The sequence below is a fragment of the Pteronotus mesoamericanus genome, unplaced genomic scaffold, assembly GCF_021234165.1.
Source record: "Pteronotus mesoamericanus isolate MK-2021 breed Mesoamerican mustached bat unplaced genomic scaffold, CSHL_Meso_final scaffold_85, whole genome shotgun sequence".
In the NCBI taxonomy this organism is placed as follows: domain Eukaryota; kingdom Metazoa; phylum Chordata; class Mammalia; order Chiroptera; family Mormoopidae; genus Pteronotus; species Pteronotus mesoamericanus.
Genome location: NW_026555329.1, coordinates 13,059,404 through 13,081,326, shown reverse-complemented (window position 1 = coordinate 13,081,326; position 21,923 = coordinate 13,059,404). Strand labels below are relative to the sequence as shown.

The following is a 21,923-nucleotide window of genomic DNA, read 5'->3' as shown; positions in this document are numbered from 1 at the left end:
TTACACACTTAAAAAGTATTTTCTTAAAAGAGGTTCATAGGTTTCAAAAGTGGTTCAAACTGGTCGATAGCACACCCATACAAGATTACCTAGTTTAAGATGATGGGCTGCTATTTCTTTTTCTGAAACTCTGTTAGAGAACGATTCTAAAAACTATAAAAATCTTTCAAAATACTTGTTAAAATTCATTTTTTCCCCTGGCTTGATGTGACTCAGTTGGTTGGAGCACTGTCCCATGAACTGAAAGGGTGTGGGTTCAATTCCCAGTCAGGTTGCGTGCCTGGATTGTGGGTTCAGACCTAGTCAGGGCGTGTGTGTGAGGCAACTAATCAATGTTTCTCTCTCACGTCATTGTTTCTCTCCCTCTCTCTCCCTCCATTTTCCTTTCTCTAAAATCAGTGAATAATACCTCTGGGGTGATGATTAAAAAAAATTAAAATTGAACTTTTAAGTAACTAATTTTTCATGGGAATCTTTTAAAATTACTTATCAAAAAATTTGGAAATTTAGATATGACTATTAGTAATGGCTTGAAGTCAAGGACTTTCAACAAATTATTTTTTTTGCTGTTGTTTGTTTTATTGTTTATTCTATTACAGTCATCCCAATTTTTCCCCCTTTTTGCCCCCTTCCACCCAGCCCACCCATCTCTCCCACAGTTAATCCGCTCTCCATTGTCCATGTCTGTGAGTCATTCATATACATTCTTTGACTAATCCCTTCCCATTCCTTCCACCATTCCCCTCCTCCCTCCCATAGCTATTAGTCTGTTCCATGTTCCCATGTCTATGGTCCTATTTTTCTCATTACTTTATTTTGTTCATTAGATTCAAGAAATAAGTGAGGTCATTGTATTTGTCTTTCACTGACTGACTGATTTCACTTAGCATAATAGTCTCTAGTTGCATCTATGCTGTCACAAAAGGTAGGAGTCCCTTCTTTCTTTCTGCTGCATAGTATTCCATTGTGTATTACAGTTCTTAATCCATTCATCTAATGATACATACTTAGGCTGTTTTCAGCCTTGGCTATTGTAAATAGTGCTACTATGAACATAGGAGTGCATAAGTTCTTTTAAATTGGTGTTTCAGGATTCTTAGGGTATGTTCCCAGCAGTGGAATCACTGGGTCATAAGGCAGTCCCATTTTTAATTTTTTGAGGAAGTTCCATACTGTTTCCCACAGCGGCTGCACCAGTCCGCATTCCCACCAGCAGTGCACCGGGGCTCCCTTTTCTCCACATCCTCGCCAGCACTTGTTCATTGATTTATTAATGATGGCTATTCTGGCAGGTATGAGGTGATAATCTCATTGTGGTTTTAATTTGCATCTTTCTGATGGCTAGTGATGCTGAGCATTTTTCATATGTCAATGGGCCATTTGTATGTCCTCCTTGGAGAAGCATCTATTCAGATCCTTTGCCCATTTTTTAATTGGGTTGTTTGTCTTCCTGGGGTTGAGTCTTGTGAGTTCTTTGTATATTTTGGAGATTAAACCCTTGTCTGATATATCATCGGCAAATACGTTTTCCCATATAGTCCGTTCCCTCTTCATTTTGATGATGGTTTCTTTACCATGCAGAAACTTTTTAATTTGATCTAGTCCCGTTTGTTTATTTTTTCCTTTATTTTCTTTGTCCTAGGAGATGTAGTGGCAAAAATATTGCATGTGGGATGTCTGAAATTTTACTGCCTATGTTTCCCAGTAGGACTTTCATGGTATCACAACTTACATTCAAGTCTTTTATCCATTATGAGTTTATTCTAGTATATGGTGAGAGTTGGTGGTCGAGTTTCCTTTTTTCGCATGCACCAGTCCAGTTCTCCCAACACCATTTATTGAAAAGACTGTTTTTACTCCATCATATGCTTGTGCCCCTTTGTCAAATATTAATTCACCATAGAAACATGGGTTTATTTCTGAGCTCCCTATTCTGTTCCATTGATCAATGTCTGTTGTTATGCTAGCACCAGACTGTCTTGGTTACAGTGGCCTTGTACTGTAGTTTGATATCAGGTATTGCAATCCCTCCAACTTTCTTCTTCTTTCTCAGGATTGCTGATGCTATTTGGGGTCTTTTTTGGCTCCATATAAATTTTTGGAGTGTTTTTTCTAGATCTGTGAAATATGCCATTGGTATTTTAATAGAAATTGCATTCAATCTATAGGTTGCTTTGGGTAGTATGGACAATTTAATGATGTTAATTCTTCCAATACATAAACACAGTATATGCTTCCATTTATTTGTGTCTTCCTCAGTTTCTTCCTTCAGTGTTCTGTAATTTTCTGAGTACAAGTCATTTAGATCCTTGGTTTAATTTTTTCCTAGATACTTTATTTTTCTTATTGCTATAGTAAATAAGATTTTTTTCTTAGTTCAACCAGTTAAATAACCCTATTATCATTACTCCATATTAGATGCTGAATTTTTGGAACATGTCTTTCAAACTCATTGGTGTGCCCAAAACTAAAAATATGAAAAATAACTTTTCTGATAATTTTTTGAAAAACTGATCTTTATTTTAAGGTATTTCAGCTATTTATTGATCACAACATTATTTTCACAAAATTTTAATGTGGTTTTTCTTTAGAATGATCATAACTGTTTTTTCAAACACTTTAGAGAGTAATAGAGACATCAACCAGACAGGACATGGGGACGTATATCAGTGAGACCATCTGGGGAAACAGGATGTGTGGTCAGCCCCTTATCTGTATCTTTAGTGACTTTTACAAGCTCATGTGAAAATAATCCAATAAATAGAACTAAAACCTATAACTAAAGTCACACTTTACTCTGTTCTTTCTCTTTACTATAAACATATTCAACATGAAAAGATTCCTATAAATTATGCAAAGCTTTTTTCTTGGTGGTTCTTTTTATATTTAAAACAAATAATCCATGAATGTGAAGGAAAATTAAATATCTCACTAGCCCTAAGGTCCCAAACTTTTTTCAGTGGCCCTGTACATTCCCCAAACATTAGAAGGGGGCCTAAAACATCTGCAGAGGAAATATTGCTAAGGTCAATAATCAATGTTTCATTTTTATTTTTTTATTTTTTATTTTTTATTGCATTTATTGGGGTGACATTGGTTAATAAAATTACACAGGTTTCAGGTGTACAATTCTATAATTCATCATCTGTATATTATATTATGTGTTCACCACCCAAAGTGAAATCTCCTTTTATTGTTGCCATTTATCCCCCCTTTACCCTCTTCTACCTCCATTTTTTTAACTCTGATAAATGACTTTCCTCCATTTCATCAGTTCTTTTTTGGGTGATTTCTCTTGTTGTTTCGCTTGGGGCATGTTTCTTTGTTTCCTCATTTTGGCTGCCTCTTTGTGTTTTTGTCGTTATTGTTGTTGTTGTTTAATGCATTAGGTAGATCTGCTATGACTTTCAGTCTTTGTAGGGTGACTTTATGTAGTAGGTATCTTTTAGGACCCAGTGGCACAGTCCCCTTGGTCACCTGAGATGGGTGCTCCAGGAATGCCTCTGGTGGGGGTTATGTGGTCCCCACTGTTATAACTGAGTCTTGATTGCTATTGACCTGTTCGTACATGGGGCTGACCCTCAGGCTGGCTGACTGTGAGGATCAACCCAGACAACAGTGTACAAGCAGCTGCGCAGATGCTGACCATATGAAACAGAGTTTACTTCAGCAGGGTTTAGTGCCTGCCAAGATCTCCCTTTAGATATGCCTCTTGTGAAAATATTTAGATTCTTTTCTAATGTTATCTGAAGCTGGTCACTGGGTGTGTTGCTTCTGGATCTCTTGGGAAGGACTCTAGTGCAAAGCAGTGTCAGATACTGCCTGTGACTGGCCCCGGGCAACTGGTTTGGAGCTACAAAGTAACCCACAGTTTGCAGCTGCTTCTCCTGGGCCAGGATGTTGACAGGAAGGACCAAGCTGTGCACCAAGGACCACTTTTACCAGCACCAGGCCTGAAGACAGGTCAGCTAGAATACCAAGACACTTTGAGATCCAACTCCCCCTGCCTGCTGTCTGTTAGGCTGAGTCGCTGTAAGAGCCTCAGGTGGGACTCAAGTTACACAAGGTAGGTTGTCAGTGAGTCACCAGGCAGGGGCAAGGAGTGTTCACTAGATCGATACAAGTTCAAACTTGGTGTGAGTGCTGGGTCTGAGGCCACCCAGCAAATGCCCCAGGGTATATTAAATCCAGATGCCATCCACTGGTGCTCACACACTTTTGTGATGAAGTGGGGTCTCAGGGAGTCACGAAGATAGGCCACGATATTTTATCATGCCAAAACAGACCAAGATTTGGCCATGTGTAGGAAGAACTTTGCAACAGTCAGGTGTGCAAGGAAAAAAATGGTTCCTGTTTAGAGCCACACAACACAGTCTCTCTGGTATTCTGCCCAGACCTTGACAGGGCATAGCCACCCGAAGTTGGGAGGGTGGGGCTGCTGGGATCCCATAAAGTGGGGCTAGCAGATCTCCCATGATGGGGAGATGCCAGTCATGCTTTCTGGGAAGTGGAAGGAATGGCCCCCGACCCCAAAGCCAGGGAATCCAGAGAGTTGGGCTTTTGCATTCCCCCAGTTGTTGCCAGAAGGAGGGAAGTGTTCCCCGCAAGAAAGATGGCATCTGCAGTGCGGGTGAGTGACTCAGCACAGAGGCCCAGACAGTATCCCTTTAGCTCTCTCCCACAGAGCCACTAACCCCAGTCTCTCCTCATGCGACTCTGTTCTGCTCCACCCTCCCTGGGCTAGAGCCCAGGGTGAGTGCCTGCAAACAAGATTTTTGGGCATTGGTCCTTTAAGAGGGAACCTGTGTCTCTAGTAGACTCTTGTCTCTTTCTGGCAGACTGAATCTCCACCAATTTTCACAGCCAGATGGTATATGGACACCTCTTTCCAGTTCTGGTGCTCTGGGCTGGGGAGCCTGGCTTGGGATTGAGACCCCATGATTCTTAGGGAGAACGTTTGTAGCTGAAATATCCCTCTGGAATCTCAGCTGCTGCCCATGGGAGTGGGGCCAGAGCTTTTTGCATCTCCGCCCTTTCCATCAATCTGGATGTGGCTTCTTCTGTAAATCCTGGGTTACAAGATTTCTGTTCAGTTAATCTTTATTTGGTTACTCAGGTTGATTGTTCTGTATTTTCGTTGTAATTCCAGTTTGGTCCTGGGAGACGGTGAGTATAACATCTCCCTACTCTGCCAGCACCTTGGATCGGGTCCTGCAGCTGCTCATGTTTAAAAAGACAGCATCTGGCAGATATCAGAAAAAGAATACGAAGGGGCAAGTTGTTTGAAATGACAACAGGAAACAATGAATTTTTCTAAGAAAGGCTTTTTTCAATATAATTTAATAAACCTCTTAAGTCTGTAATTATTATAAATGCTAGTGGTGGAATACTGGTGGTAAAAACACTACAGGGAAATTGGAAACAGATGCCATGTTGCTGAATGGTTAGATTCTTGCTTTTATAAAAATACCAAGGCTCCCCGTGCAGTTATTATTTCTGAATCTGGATTAAAGAAAAAGGAAGTTGGAAGAAAGACTAGATTAGATTACCATATTGTTTCAATTAATACTTATTGAACACTGTACTGGTTCCCAATAGAGTTCAAAGACTCCTTATTTTATTATCCATTTGAGGAGATAAACATGCATTAGATCTAAAACAGTCAAAGCGTGGGGACAGATTGTAAAGGTCCGCAAACACCAGAAAGCATGGTCAGAATGATACTACCGTTAGTTTGAAGTCTTGTCATGATAAATTTATGTATTTTAGACTATATTATAATAGTGTATAGGCTAGATTAACTTCCAAAGGATCTCCCAACGTAGGAGTTGTGTTCATCTTGTCACAATGCTAATTGACAACTTGAAAATAAAATCATTCACTTAGTCATTCTATTGGCAAGTGGACCAGATGCATCTACCTCATCTGGATATCTTGTAAGTGAAATCTAGAGTTGAATAGTGCAGATAGTTCTTCAATTGTCCTTTAGAGATATCTATTTAGAAAAAGAGTAAAAATGTATTCACATTTCCCCCCAGTGTTTTGTCAAATAGCATTTATATCCTAGTACTGCTGCTCTAAGTTCCTTTAGGACAGGCACTGCCTTCATAGCTGTGTGACCATCTCAGCTCTAATTCATTGCTCATTGATCTTTGGATAATAAGTGCAATTAACGGTGAGCTACATGGTACTGGCAAACCATTCCTTTTGCTTTCCTGTTCTCTAGAGGATAGTATTGCTTTGAAAACTTTCCTGCATTTTAACCTGATAAGAATGGACACTACACTTACTTGTAGCAGAAAGGCTGAGAAATGATTCCCCTGCATTGGAGATTACAATGTTGGTGAAAATATGAACAAAGCCATCCTATTGATTTAGTTTTTAAACCAAGTGCACCTATAAAGGCGCAGTTAGTGTTTAGATAATGATAATTCATATATTCTTCTAGTCTTCCTTCCACAGATGGAGAGTTACAACTAGCCTCTCGGAAAGTAATAACTGAGTCAAGCTTATTCATATTTACTGCAGTACCTTCCCACATGTTAGGTAGATTATAAATACTCTGGGTGAAAGTACCTCGTACAGCAAGAAATAAAGGGCTGGTGTCTAACAATTTTCATTCTATGAGTAGCAGTGCATGTTGCCAGGAGTTGCCATTGGATACCCCCATCTGTATAATCGCCCTTTCTGGGTCAGGTCACCTCCCCGCTCAGTGTCCAGCAACCACAAACACTAACCCCTCTCACGCGCGAGTGCTCGGCCCTGCTGGCTGCTGGCCTCCACCACTTTTCTGGGCTGTTGCCCCTAGTCCTGCTGCTGCCTTTTCTCGCCACTGAGCTGAGTCATTATACTCCTTGAATTCCAAGGAACTAAACAGATGTGGAGCTTTATCTTATAAATATTCCAATATATTTTTCTTATTCTTCCCCAAATCTTCAAAAGGCTGTGCACATTGTTAATGCTTCCTAAGGTTTTATACATCATAAATTTACAAGAAGTAACATCAGCAGTGATTTTGAACATTTAATATTGTAAGCATTGGAATGGTCCTACATTTCAGCATTGTAATTATTTTTTTTATTTTGCTTTAAGACAACAATACTGAGTATCCATCCAAAGTCCAAAGAATCATAGTGACAAGTAGTGCGTGCTACAAGGTTATAATACTTTCCAGAGCGCTGACATTGCTCTAGCTATTACTATCTACCATTTATTGAAAGCTTACTATGTGCCAGGCACTGTTCAAGGCACCATTCATTTGTTGTTTATTTTAGTGAATCTTCTGTTTGGATTTCTAGTATTGAATTCAGGTCCCCATTTTGTGCCTCACCAGTTCATCCAGTGGGGGAAGTTGAGATAGTCTGAAGAAAGCTAAGAACTATATCGACCATGTAGTTAACCCTATGGTGCAATAATATAATAATATTTCAGCTAGTCTTTCACTTTGTCACACCAAAGTTCAACATGAAGATTGTGACCTTACTGATAAGATATTGCTTTTATAGGATCAGTCCAAATGAACGCCAGTGGCAGTCATTTCTGAATGAGGTACTTTTCCCTGTAGTTTGCAGCTGGAGTGAGGTAATAGGGAGAGGGAGTAAATAGCAGAATGCAGTTCTGAGACGGATGGACTGCATGAAAGGGTGGATCTTTGACCCCACAAAACCTGTATCTGAGTTGATCAACTCACATGTTCAACGAGAATGGCAGGTTTCTAATCTCTCCATATTGCCCCTCATGTTATAATATTAGTGATGATATATAATTTTAAATATTAACATTAAGACTATATTTTCTTTCAACAGTTTGTCAATTTCATCTTATCCCTTTCCTAAGAATTAGCCAAAATTCAGATATCAAAGAGCCAGATCTCTACAATTCAATGATTCACTCTTCTTGGACATTTTGTAAATTTGTTTTTAAAATACATAATAATAGTCAACAGAAATGTTCATTTTATATTACTTTACTTATATATGTTGTGCTAACAGCCTAGCTCAGATATAAGACTGACTCTTCAAGAGTCAACAACCCACAATTCCTTAGTATTTATTTTATAATTAATATTTGTTTATTATCAGAAGGAAATGTGTTCACATATTGGAAAGAACTCTCTAAAATTGAGGCCATCTGGATGGGGCTTCTAAGTCCTGTTTTTTTCAGAGCCAAAAATCACACTGTTGTGGAACTGGGTTATATTGACAGTACTTGGCCAAATTAAAAGCCAATGTTATTGCTATTCTGTTTGTAAGGGTATCTAGTGCGTTACAATTTTACAGTTTACTTTGGTGTGGAGTATATATGTATGTGTGTGTATGTACACACACACTCATGTATGTTTATTATTTACAAAAAGGATTATAAAGTGACTGTCAGGAAAGCACAGTTTTTTCATATAAATATAGTACACTCTCCGTGTAAACCAAGAGGAAATCCTCCATTCTGGATATTCCATAACAGTCTACTGATCAGGAAAAAGGCACTAGCATGTTGTTTAAAATATATTAGTATCAGTATGCAAACAAAAAAAAAGCCATACTGGAAAATAAACTCTGCATGACTGAGAAACCAAGTATCAGTGCTCTATTTCAGTGAATGCTGGCAACTAATAAAGCAAACTGGAACTGAAAATACAACTACATGAAGTCTGATAGAGTGCATGTGGAAAAGACAAAAATGTTAATTAAAATCTGTTTTGAAGCAACTGGCAAATGCATTGCAATAGAATATCGGTCGCTGTGAGAGTCACTGTCCTGGAGCTCCCTTGCTAGGTGATGGCATATTTTATTTTGTTGTGCTCTACAAGGGTAAGAACAGATGGCTCACTGGAAGCCTGCATTTTCTGTTCACTTCTTACACTTTCTAGTTGCTTTTTTACTTATGTGATACAAATGCTTCTTACCATTAACACAGAAACCCCATAATCTAAGAAACCGTTTGTCACATATTTTATTACTGCAGAGGACAACAGCCAGCGCCATTAGAGCCCCAGACCTCTCTCATGATGCTGATAAATCATAGACACTGCATAATAAACCTACATAACTGATATGTCCTGCCTCACCAAAATAAGGTCGTATGTACAACACTAAATGGGGAGATAGGATTGAAACATGTGGGAAGATCAGAGAACTGGTTGTATAAGCAAAGACTAATGCCATTATACACACATAATTGGGAAGAAAACTCAAAGAAGGGAAGAGATTACTCATCTCATTATTCTAAGCATCATCAGCTCTTTCCTTGCTGCTTGCACAGGAGGTAATTCTCTAGGCTTTGCTTGAAGAAGGGTATATAGATCTGCCTATGATCAACTTAATGGCACTGTATTAGGATATGGACAAGTAGTAAGTAAGTGTAAGTCAATGGGGAGGTGTGTGACAAGAAGTTTAAAGGTACAGGCACCAGAGCAGTGATATGCAGGAGCATCTCAAGGAGACACAATGACCTTTTGACCAAAGCAGGATTTGACTCGAGATGCAAGATCTAAGTTTGGTTGAGTTTCCACCATGTCCCAGGTATAGTGACAGCCACTTCCCATACATTATTTCACTTAATCATCATAACGATTATGAGTGGGCCCTCGCTTCAGCAGCACGTATCCTAGAATAATTGAGAGGGGAGATCATTGTTATACCATCTTATATGTGGGAACAAGGTCAGTGAGTCACTTAGTAGTGGGTCCACCCAGCTCAGCTTGCCTGGGCCTCCCAAATGAAGGAATGATCAGGAGATCGGGGGGCGGGGGGGGGCGGAGAGGCTCATTGTGAAGCATAGAAATTAGAAATCCCAAAGGCAAACGGTGGGAGTGTCTGTTCCAACACTAATCAGCTCGAAATGTTTAAACAGGTATGAGGTCTTACAAAAAAGGTTTAATGATCCCCAGAAAAGGAAGGTGGCCTAAAAACCTTTCCCTGTGATTTGCTGTAGGGCAGCTCACAAACTACCAGACCGTGAGAATTTGTCCAGGGGAGAAGTTCCCCTGAGAAGCTGAGTGGACACCAGAAATGCTAGGCAGCCCTGTCCTGATGGTGAAGATGAAACAGGTTAAAACAAAGCTGATACCAGTGAACACTTAAGTTTATCACTGAACCGATGCCAGGCTTCAGTCAGAATCTCAGGCTCAGATCCAGACTTTTGTATCCTTTATTCCCTAGATGGCTCCAATATGCAGCCAGCGAGAACAACTGTTCTGGTTGAATAAGCTGGCATTCTGGCCTATGTATTTTAACAACTTGTGAGTTAGCTCTCCGTGTTGTAGTAACTTGTAAGTTAGCTTTCCATATGATAGTCACTTGTGAATTAGCTTCCCATAATATGATAATTTATGAGTTAATTTTCTTGTGAATTGTACCCTCTAGTCTCTACTACGTTGATGTAACAGTAACACTGAGGACCAGACCTGTGTCAGCGCGAGTTCCTAACTTACCCTGAGGCTACTGCATTTCCTGAGTCCTCTAGAGATACACTGTCAACTATAGCATCTGTGACACACATATGGCTAAGTTCTGGTTTTAATTAATTAAAATTAGGTAAAATGTACAATTTAGGTATGTGCTCACACCAGCCATACGTCAGGCACTCGCTAGCTGCCTGTAGTAGAAGCGCGGATGACCTTCCGTGTTAAATGCTCTGAGGACTCGACACCAGCTTAGGTAGCTAGTGACCCTCATATTGGGCAGCACAGACATGGAATATTGCATTTAGAGACCATTCTATTAGACAGCCCTGGCCCAGATAATTAAGTAGCCAAATCTCTCTTGCAGACGTCCAGTTCACTCTATCCTTTTAACTAAACATGTATGGCACATGGTTTCTCTCTAAATTACTTTTACCCACTATTTGATATATTAAATTACCCTTTACTTGAGATAGGAATAAAGGGATGAAGGTGTTTTAGAGCCAGGAAAGCACATCGCTGAGAGAGCAGGAGAGCAAATGTTGGGATCGCACACCCAGATTAGGCGGAACTGCCTAAATGATGTCACAGCTTTTCCCAAGAATTGCCCATGCTTTTATCTCTCTTTCTTAGCAAATATTTGGTCTTCTCTAGTTCCAAATATTTACTTGCCTTTAAGCCAGTAAATATGCCATAACAAGGCTATTCTTCCCTTTCACAATTTATTTCTGTTTACCATTTCATAATTTATTTCTGCTTGCAAACTACTGTTTTATTTTTCAGTCCGGTGTAGGAAATAAGACACCAGAATGACTGAGTAATTCAAATGTTAGCTCACAGAACCTGAGAGCTTAGTTTGTTTTTAGTGAAAGTAGAAGCAGAGTTCACATGAAAATGATGATGCTAAGAAGGAGGTGATGTCTCGTTTCCCACAGAGGGCAGGAGAAGCTGGAGGGGCCCGGGTCTGCGTCCTTGCTTCAGTATTGATGGGGCATGCGCAGAAGCCAAAACCCTTAACTTCTCTCGGCCCCTTTTCCAACCTGTCGAGCTGAAACCAGCGTTGAGGAGAATGGAGGATCCTCTCTGTCAAATGCTTTTAGGACTGGACACCCACTTAGAGCACATTTATCCGAAGTGACCTCAAGTTTTGGGTTGTGTATTGTCCTTCCTCCAGGCCACATATCATCCTCTCTTTTCTTATTTTTTATTTTAAACATTTCTGTAAGGTTTCCAAATGCCTTGACTTTTCCACAGAGAATTAAAGGAGGGAAAACCCATCCTGAGCGACCAAGGTTGTAAGTGTTGGGATTTCATCTCCAAAGCAGGTGGGGCCAACTTAAAGCTTCAAAGTCAGTAAATAAAGGCAGATGCCAATGTGAAAATTAGGTAGGAATCACAAGGGTTCAGCAAAGTTTTTCTCAACTGCCTGGTCTTTCTCAGAAAACAAATTTACACATAGACCAACTTATGTTTTAAAAGAAGTAGCACAATGGGTCATATAGAAAAAACACAAGACACGGAGGAGGTTATTTGTTAAAGAAAAATATATGTTTGTGGTTGAAATTTTACCAAATATATAGTTGTACAGAGAAAAAATGTTATCACAAATCTCACCTTTGATAAAAAAATAACCAATTTTTTTTAATTTTTATTTTCCTGTACTTACCTCTGTGCTTTTACAAAAAAAGTTTATACTGTAGATAAGGCTTTGCAATATAAATTTTTACCTTAATTATTATGAACATTTTCTTGGTTATCACCATTTTTAAATACTGGTTAAATCAGTAGTATTTAAAATATGTGATCACCTGGTTATCACATTTTAAATACTATTTTAATGTCTATATAATTTTCAATTATATGGATATGGCCTAATTTACTTAACCAATTCCTTCCATGTTAGGCATGTAGATGGTTTGCATTCTTAAATCCTATAAAATGTTGTGATGTACATTAATTTTTTGCATATATTTTAATTATTTCCTTAGAATAAACTACTAGAATAGAATTATTGGATTACAAAATTAGCATGCTCTTAAGGTTTCTGTTGCCTACTGCTAATCCCTTTCAAGAATTGTCTTTTTTACTAGAAGAATGGCAGATAGAATACTGAATCTGTGCCAACGCTGGGTACAATTTTCTCTTAACCTTTGAAAAGTTTGCGGTTAAAGAAGCACTATTGTCTCAGTTTACGTTCTTTGGTACCTTTCATGTTTGTTGAGCACTCCGATTTCTTTTTTAAGGGCTATTTACTCACACAACACTGATATGATGAAAGAACTTCCCCCTCTCAGCCTTTAAGGCTCACAAGGTAGAACTGAGAAGAAAGGGAAATAGAAAGAGAGGATTTGGAGAAAGATGAAAACAGCTAGTGGAGAGGACAGCAGAACGCTAGAACTACAACGCATACCATGTGTGCTGCTCAGTATTCTTATCTGCTGGTGGTGGTCTAACCAGAATGGGAGAACGCAAACGGCCCCTGTGCAAGCTCTGCTATGAAGTGACAACTACTTGATTGCCAAAGACAAGCCCCAAACAATGAAGTGAAGGCCTTTGGAAGTACTGACAAGAAATAGCAGAGCATGTGAGTTGAGAACACACTCTCTGGAGCCAGAGTTCAAATCCTGACTTTGTCACTTATTAGCTGCATGACCTTGGGCAAGTGGCTTAGCCTGTTGTTTTAGGCATAAAATGGGATAATAAACAAGCCAACTCATAGGGTTGTTATGAAGATGGAATGATTTAACAACTGTAAAGTGCTTAGAATGGTGTCTGGCACATAGTGATATGTTAAATAATAGTTTAAAAGTTCCTGGCATGGCACAGAATAGCTCTTGAAAAATGTTAGCTAAACATATGTAATGCTAATTAAGGCAGCGAATATGTAAACAGGTCCCAATACATAATACAGAAGTATTTGACAAGAGGGATACTATATTTTAAGAGTAGTTTTCTTGGGGTTTTTTTTGGGGGGGTGGGGGCGGGTGGAACTTCTGGAGCCAAAGGTAGTTTTCCAAAAAGTAAAATAATGAATCTCAGACAAATATAAAATAACCCATATGAAAGATTTTAAAAGGCATTCATTCATAAGAGAACTAATAAGATATTATAACTAATTCAAAGAAAAATTCAAAGAACAGACAGATGTATGGACAATCAGTGTTGAGATGAGTTTTCTAATAAATGCAAAGCTGGCCTTGACCACAGAGCCGACCTTACTTTCATCTCTACCATACAAAAGTCTCTGTGAATCTCTGTGTGAGCAGTGTCTATAGACAAAATCATTTGCTTCTATTGATCTTCACCTGAATTAGAAAATAACTCAAAGGAGAAGTACAGACCTTTGTAGCATCAGATCACCAGAAGGATCAAAGTTACAGAACAACCATGGGGAATACAGAACAAGCATAGGGAACGTAGTCAATAATATTTTAATAACTGTGTATGGGGCAGGTGGGTCCTGGAAATACCAGGGGGAGCCCTCTGTGAAGTATATCATTGCCTAACCGCCATGTTGTACACCTGAAATTAATACAGAATAACATCGAATATAAACTGTAATTGAAAAAATTAAAACCAAATGAAAGAGAATCTTTCTGTCCCATCCAAGTACTAACCAGGCCCAACCCTGCTCAGCTTCCGAGATCAGACGAGGTCAGGTGTGTTCAGGGCGCTATGGCTGTAAAGACAGCATGGTTGGACCTGGAGAACATGAGGCTGAGTGACATAACCTGGTCAGAGAAAGACAAGTACCACGTGATTTCACTCACGTGTGGAATCCAATGAACAAACTGAACTGAAAAGCAAAGTAGAGACAGACTCGTAGAGACAGAGCAGAGGGACAGCTCTGGTGAGGGGGGAGTTGCGGGTAGCAGGATCCAGCAAAAAAGAGGAAGAACTCATGGACGTGGAAGACTGTGTGGTGACTGTGGCGAGAAGGGGGCATGGGTGAAGACGGAAGAGGGCATAAGGGAAGTAAGTGGTAATGGAAAAATACAATAAAAAGTTAACTATTAAAAAAAGAATCTCTGTCCGTTTCAAAGACTGGTCTAGTTTCTCTTGATTTAGAGAAGTATGCAACCGATTATTCTAAAAGTTACTGAAATGGCATTAAAGGGACATGTGCTGCAATCTCAGCCTAGGCATTTAGCAGTTCTGTGAAGCAATCACTTCACCTTTATGGAAAAAAAAGTGATCTCTTCCATAAAATGATGACCATAGGATCTAGTTTATAGGGGCTCTTACAGGGATGGAATGCCATGTGTCCGAAGCTCCCGATACAATGTGTGACTCATAGTAGACATTCAGTAAAGTGGTGTCTTTTACTGTACTACTTATAATTAGCTGAACCAACCAAAGGATAATTGTGCTCAATTGTGCTTCAGGCAGCATTAGGTAAGGCCCTGGGGAAGGAAGTGCAATGGTCTCCCAAGGAACAATGAAACTGTCAGCCTGCTTAGAGATGGAGCTTGGTAGAGAGGCTGAGGAATAATGCAGGGTGGGTAACAGCAGCCTCTGGGGGCTTTGGGATCCAGACAGAGGGGTTCTGCTCTGCCACTGGTATCTATTTCTGGATGATGTGGAGTATAGATTCCTGGACTTCACCCCGAGCTATTACTTCATAGCTGGCAGATAGGTATCTGTACTCTATTAATTTTCCCAGATATTGCTTGAACACTGAACTTTAAGACCACTGCTCCAGATATAAATCTTTAATTAGAGCCATATTCTTGAAATTTAGGATTAAAGTGAAATAAAGGGCCTTCTTGCCAGAGTCCAGAATGACTTTGGATGAAAAGATGAAGCAGAAAGTTGACAACAGTAGGTATAACCCATGACCAGGATGATGGAGGACTTCACTAGGATGGTAATTAAGGAACAGAAAGGAATCAGTGACTCCAAACATCATCATAAAGAACTGTTGGGTTGGCCAAAAAGTTTATTTGGTTTTTTCTGAAAGATGGCTCTAGTAGCACTTAGTTGTCTTTATCTTCATTCAAAACAATTTTGTTAGATTGTATTGTGACAGCTGTCATATCATTAAATTTAAAAGTTTTGAGTGAATTTAAAAATTCACTCAAAATCGGTGAATTTTTGTGTAGCCATTTTAATATTGAAGATGGGAGAAAATTTGCAACATTTTTGGCATATTATGCTTTATGATTTCAAGGAAGGCAAAAACACAACTGAAATGCAAAAAAAAAAAAAAATGTGCAGTGTATGGAGGAGGCTCTGTGACTGATTGTGTCAAAAGCGGTTTGTGAAGTTTCGCAGTAGAGATTTCTTGCTGGATGATGCTCCACGGTCCAGTAGGCCAACTGAAGTTGAGAGCGATCAAATCGACACGTTGAGAACAGTCGACGTTATACCATGTGGGAGATAGCCAACATACTCAAAGTATCCAAATCAATAAAGTTCTTGTGAAAAAGAACAATGTGTCTTTTAGTTAAATTGACGTTTTGGACAACCCAATAGAATTTAATGATTAAGCGGGTAGAAAATTCAAAGCGGAGGACAGCAAGTATTCAAAACTGACCACGTGATTTTCAGTCCAGGTGGATGGGAGCATGAAGAGTCACTGACATAAATGGTGAACTGAAAATGGGCCGTTTGGTGGAAAGATCAGTGCAGTTTGGAGCACGTTAGCGGACGGTGAAATTTTGAAGTAGAAACTCAGAGAACATCATTAGCGGAAGGGAGGACTGCCAGCTCGAATGACAGGTCTTAGCTAGAACGATAGATGAAATTTTTATGGAACGTCCTCAGATAAGGCTTCTCTGTTTTCCTTTCTTTTTAAATTGTCAAAATATGCTATTTCCTACAAAAATAAAAGGATTATATGAGCCAAAATACTGATTGCTGGAGAAACTTTAAATGAGTGTTTTAAGTTGAGTCACTATCCTGCATGTGGGCAGAGAGGAAGGAAAGCTGTATTTACAATTTTTTTTAAAATTTGTTTATTTATTATAGAGAGAGGAAGGGAGGAAAAAAGAGAGGGGAACATTGACCTGTTGCCTCTCATGTGTACCCTGACCAGGGACTGAACCTGCCACCCAGGCATGTGCCCTGACCAGGAACCAAAACAGAGACCTTTTGCTTTGTAGGACAGCCCCCAAACAACTGAGCCACACCAGTCAGGGCTGTATTTACAGTTTATTTTCAAGATCAAACTGTATGGCGTGGTTGATAAAAACGAGCATATTTAATTTTCCTCTTTCTAGGTAGGATGAAAAGTCCTTAAGGACCAGGCAAGTTGGTGAAAACTCATTTGTGTATCCCAGTGAGGGTTTTGGTAAATGCTTAGTTGTTGAACTGAATCTTAAAACGATCCTCAGGGATTCCTGGCAGTATCTCCCCACTGCTGGAATTAAACCTATTTCTCATAAATCCCTTCGGTTCCGTTCCCAACTATGCTACAGTCCTTTGGGAGGCTAATTAAGATCCCTGGCTAGTACGGGAATTGCTGTCTGAAAATTAAAAGTTAGAGGATGCCCCAAATCTCAGACTCACCTGGCTCCTTGGGAAACTTGCTGGCATTAGCTGTGTCCTTAACACAGACTGTTGATTCCAAGCTCTGCTGTCTTGGTTGGAGCACAGTTGGTTACAAAGGGTCTATAAGGAGACCCCTCACTGCTCTTCAAAGCTATACACACTTCTACCAAAATAAAACTGTTAAAAAAAAAAAAAAGCTTTTGGTTGCAAGGGCTTTAATTTTTGTCTTGATCCTACTTTTAGCAAAAAAGAAAAACTATCATAATAATTTTATATATATAATAACTAAAACATTTTATTGATTATTGTATAAATAAAAAGTTAGGCTTGTTCCCAGAGGAAGTATGTTCTTTAAGGTAATTTTAAACTCCAGGCTGTGCCTATACTTCTATAAGGATTAGAATTTATATGCATTTTTATTGTTTTCTAACATTCAGCAGTCTGTACTTCACACAATATATTGTAAGGAATATTGAGTATAAAACACGTTATGCAAGGTATTTCATTGTATATTAAATATTTGTTTAAATGAATACCTTTTTTGCATGTTCTAAACTTCAATTTATTTCTATGTTGCTATAAAAAATCACATTGTTTAGAATAAATTTACATTTTATTCTTGTCCTTAACATTCTGTGATATTTGTATCAATAAATTAAGGTGCTTTATCAACTTTTTTGTGTAATTCAAGTGTACAGAATTTCAAAGCAGATTCAAGTGTGCTTTCTTCTAAATGGTTTGCTTAAACTTTTGGATAGCATCATATATGCAACAATAAATACATTCATTTGTTCATCTGACAGCTACTTACTGAGCATCTCCTATGCCCAGACACTGTTCCGAGTGCCAAGGGTACAGGAGGAAAGGAGGTATGGTATGGTAGACAAGGTCTTGCACTTAATCTAGCCTGTAACATGCCAATAGCAATAATAGTACCTAGCCCTCAGATGGTAACATTGATCCAAGTCTTTGTAATAGTTAATCAATTAAACCTATGGACTGCTTCTTCAAGAACCAGAAGCCCCAGAAGAAATTCTGTTAAAGGACTCAACTTAGAACTCATATTTTACTTAATTCCTGTTAGTTCTCAATAATATGGACACCTAAGCTTATAAATTTGGGATTATACTTTCTTGGAAGTTCCCATCACCAGCAAACTCAGTGTTTGTTTACTTAACACCATTGATTGATTTGACCCGTAGGAAAATGCCAGGGTAGTATGATTGCTGAGAAACATTTGAGCCTGGTCATTTTAATAGCAAATATTTTATAATCTGTGTCTTTAGAAATGCAACATCATTAACTTTTTTAAAAACTCTGTATTTAATGAGAGGTCTTTATCTTTTATCCACTTTTTTCCAGGTTTTAGGAAAAAAGCCAGAGCTCAGGGAGGGAGATGATGATGATGACATTATAGCAGACATAACAAACAGGAAAATGGCTAAACTCTACATGGTGAGTTAACTGTTAGACAGTTCTGTTGTTTTTACTAGATGTAATGGGGAGGCCTGTACTGGAAGGGACTCTTTGCTGCAGTTGATATTCTCCTTGTTGCCCTCAAAGAGAAATGTGTAGGTAAAATCCATTATTTGCTCTAGTGTATTTATTAAAATTCCTTTTTTCATTACTTATTGTTATCTTTATTAAAAACTAAGTGAACTTACTGTTGTAAAAATAAAACTACACATTGTTCCTTCACTAGTTTGCAACAATGTGTTTGATATATTACATTCAATAAAATGTTTCCTTCATGGAGTAAACATATTTTGTAAGCTTTTCCTAATAAACTCTTGATAAGCTATAAAATCTTCACCTTCTTTAAAATATTCTGGTTAGCCATAGTGAAAGCTTTCTTTATTATGGGCAAAGCTATGAAATCAAACAGCTGGAAGGAAGCAGGATAAAAACGGCCCTGCCCTGGGGACTGGCAAACCCAGTTTCATGTCACTTCCGTGGTGAATGACTGTCTGGATGACCATGGACAAGACATGACCATTCCAAGTCTAAGTTTTCTTATCTGGAAAATAAAAAGAGAGAGAGAGAGGGGATGAGATTACGTTAGAAGCTTACTCAGTTCTTTCCAACTCTATAATAACCCTCTAATTTTATGATTTTATTGCTGGTGAGGGTAACAAAAGCCACGAGGTACACCGGTGAGGAGCCTGCTCAAGTGGGACCATTCTAGTGTTCCCTCCGCTTCCAGCTCCCTCAGCAGGTCGTTTGGAGCCGACTGTCAACTCCCTGCAGAACTCAATAGTTTTCTCATCTCTTTGGAAAGGAGTTGTAGTTGCTGCTCTTTAAGTGACCTTCTAGCTCAGAACCACTGATATTAGATGAAGATCAGATTACTAACTTGTCCAGCATAACATCCTTTTTTTAAAGGGGAATTGGATTGTTTTCTGCCTAGATGACAAAGGAAAATGTGTTTGCTGCTTCTGTTAAATATACTGATAATTTTAATATAAGCCATACAGAAATATCAAGAGTTTGTGGCTGCTTATTTTTTTTAATTACTGTTTCTAAAACTCATTTTCAGCAGCTGAACAAATATCTTTTATGCCGCACCCTCAAATAAAACTATTCTCGCTCTTGGACAGCATTAAGGACTAAAGTATTTTACAATATGAACATGATAATCCAGAATCGTTGCTCCCTCTAGTGGACCTATCATGTATTGCATGCAAGTATAAAGTTACTTGAAAATACTGTAATTTAAGATTGCTGAACAAAGTGGGAAAGCAGAGTCACTAACTGCAGCGTTTAAGACCCACCAAAGTGCTGAAAAACACCACTGAGCTAGGAAGGGCCCTGGAGTCTGCATGTTTATCAAGTACCCAGGTGGTTACATTGTAGCCTACAAGGTGACCATTGAAAACCAATGAATTCTAACCTGAGCCTTAATATCACTTTCAATTTTGTAAGTCTACCTTCAACTTTTAAAGACAAGCTTTGTAGTCATTTCCAAATTTGAGAATCTAGATAACAATTAATTTGTGGCAGAGGAAATTTACTTTGATGATTTATACAAAGTATACATATATTATAGGACCTGTATTGAAAAAAATTGATAAAGATAAACTAATTTAGCAATGCCTGACATATGGTAGGCTCTCAGTAAATGTTGACTGGTTGAATATTTAAACTTCAGCTTTTTGTGTGTGCCTAATGACTGTAGGATTATTATCCATCTGAAAAGATTGCTGTAAAAATTAAGAAATAGTCATGTAAAGTTCGTAGCATGGTACCTAGTATATGAGAATCTCAACAAGCCTTAGCCGTTATTATTATCACTATTTTCTGATGTTTTAGATGTGGTGTCTTAACTTTTTATTAGTAGTTCTTTTATCTTTGGGATTGTTTTCTGCCTAGATGACAAAGGAAAATGTGTTTGCTGCTTCTGTTAAATATACTGATAATTTTAATATAAGCCATTTTTTTTTAATCTTTGTTTTAAAAGCCTTTTTTTTGTTTTAAAGCCTTTAAGGATATAATTGGGCTCGTGGATTTTGTTACTGGCTTCCTTTCCTTGAAATGGCTTTGTTGAGCTGTAATTTACATACCATAAAGTTCACCCATTTGTATAATTCAGTGGTTTTTGTTACATTTAGAGAGTTGTGCAGTTACCACCATAATCTAATTTTAGAAGATCTATATCATTGCCCAAATGAGCTGCTATTTTTTCATTAGGTTTCAGACGCCAGCGGGTCCATGAGGGTGACGTTGGTGGCCGAGGAAAACCCCTTCTCAAAGGCGATGCTGCTGTCTGAAGAATGCTTTATTTTGGACCACGGTGCTGCAAAACAAATTTTTGTATGGAAAGGTAAAAGAGGCCATTGACTTTGTGGCTGCTCTTCAGGTTTGTGGGTATTTCTTCGGCAAGGTAAAGAAAACGTATTTTCTGATTAAAAATAAAAAAATCTACCTTTCTGAGACTTGATCGGTAAACAGCCCACATAAAATGCAGATATCAAAGCCACGTTTTTTTCCTACTAGCATCATTTGCCAGGGATGATGGAGTTAAAAGACCATTTGGACAATACAAAAAAAAAATCTTTTTTATGTGTAGTGTTCATTACTGCATTTTAAGTGTATCTAATGTACTAGAAATTTCTGCCATTTTCTCAGTGTTGTATTTAAATTAAATAATTATTTTTGTACATAATTTTTACTTGACCCTATAATATCTTCCCTTGCTAAAATTCTGCCTCTCTTTAATGTATCTTGTAATTTAGGTAAAGATGCTAATCCCCGGGAGAGAAAGGCTGCCATGAAGACAGCTGAACAATTCCTAGAGCAAATGAACTATTCTGCCAATACCCAAGTATGTGTGGAAAGGAACTGTCTAGAAAACAATTCAAACATGGGTGCTCATGACATCTCCACAAAACTCATAAAAGCATTTAATTTAAAATAACGTGTAGGTGTGAAGTCATTCCTCACTTGAGTGTGTGCAGTGGTGTGCCGTACGTCCCTAGAAAGCTCTGCGTATGGAGCAGCGATCTTCAACTGGCGTGCCGCAAAATTTTTAAAACATGCAATACCTGACTATTGAGTCAATGGCACTGACCTCTTTTTTCTGTCAAATTAGAAAATGACAACAGCTAACACAACAGTAGCAGTCTGGTGTGAATGAATCAAAATTATACCTGTTTTTTCTCAGATTGGCAAAAATTCATTTTTGGTGTGTCACAGAACTTTAGCGATTAGTTTACATATGCCATGAGAAGAAAAGGGTTGAAAGTTGCTAGTATGGAGGATGGAATTTTTCAGAAACTGAGGAAGACACCTTCTGGGGGGCTGCATAGTGAAAGTAAGAGTTTACCTATTAATATGCCCTCCACAGTCTTCAAGTCAAAATAATCAACCACAGTTGAATTTACTGGGAGCTCTTATCAGTTATTCCTTAGAACAATCTGTGCAGACATGGACTAATATCTAGATATCATTTGGCTTCACCATGATCAGCTTAGACACGAGCTACTGATTCTCATCTTCTAAACCTCTCAGTCTCCTCTTTCCTCATTTCCATGTC

The 21,923-nt window shown here is 38.5% G+C and overlaps 1 protein-coding gene across 1 annotated transcript in view; it reads left to right on the top strand.

Annotated features, from left to right (window-relative positions):
• Positions 1 to 21,923, top strand: part of SCIN (scinderin) — a 78,425-nt gene that overhangs the window by 31,266 nt on the left and 25,236 nt on the right. Inside the window, exons 5-7 of the mRNA XM_054563846.1 lie at positions 18,254 to 18,346; positions 20,579 to 20,711; positions 21,124 to 21,212. Coding sequence (XP_054419821.1) covers positions 18,254 to 18,346; positions 20,579 to 20,711; positions 21,124 to 21,212 — 315 coding nt within the window. The remainder of the gene's footprint in view (positions 1 to 18,253; positions 18,347 to 20,578; positions 20,712 to 21,123; positions 21,213 to 21,923) is intronic.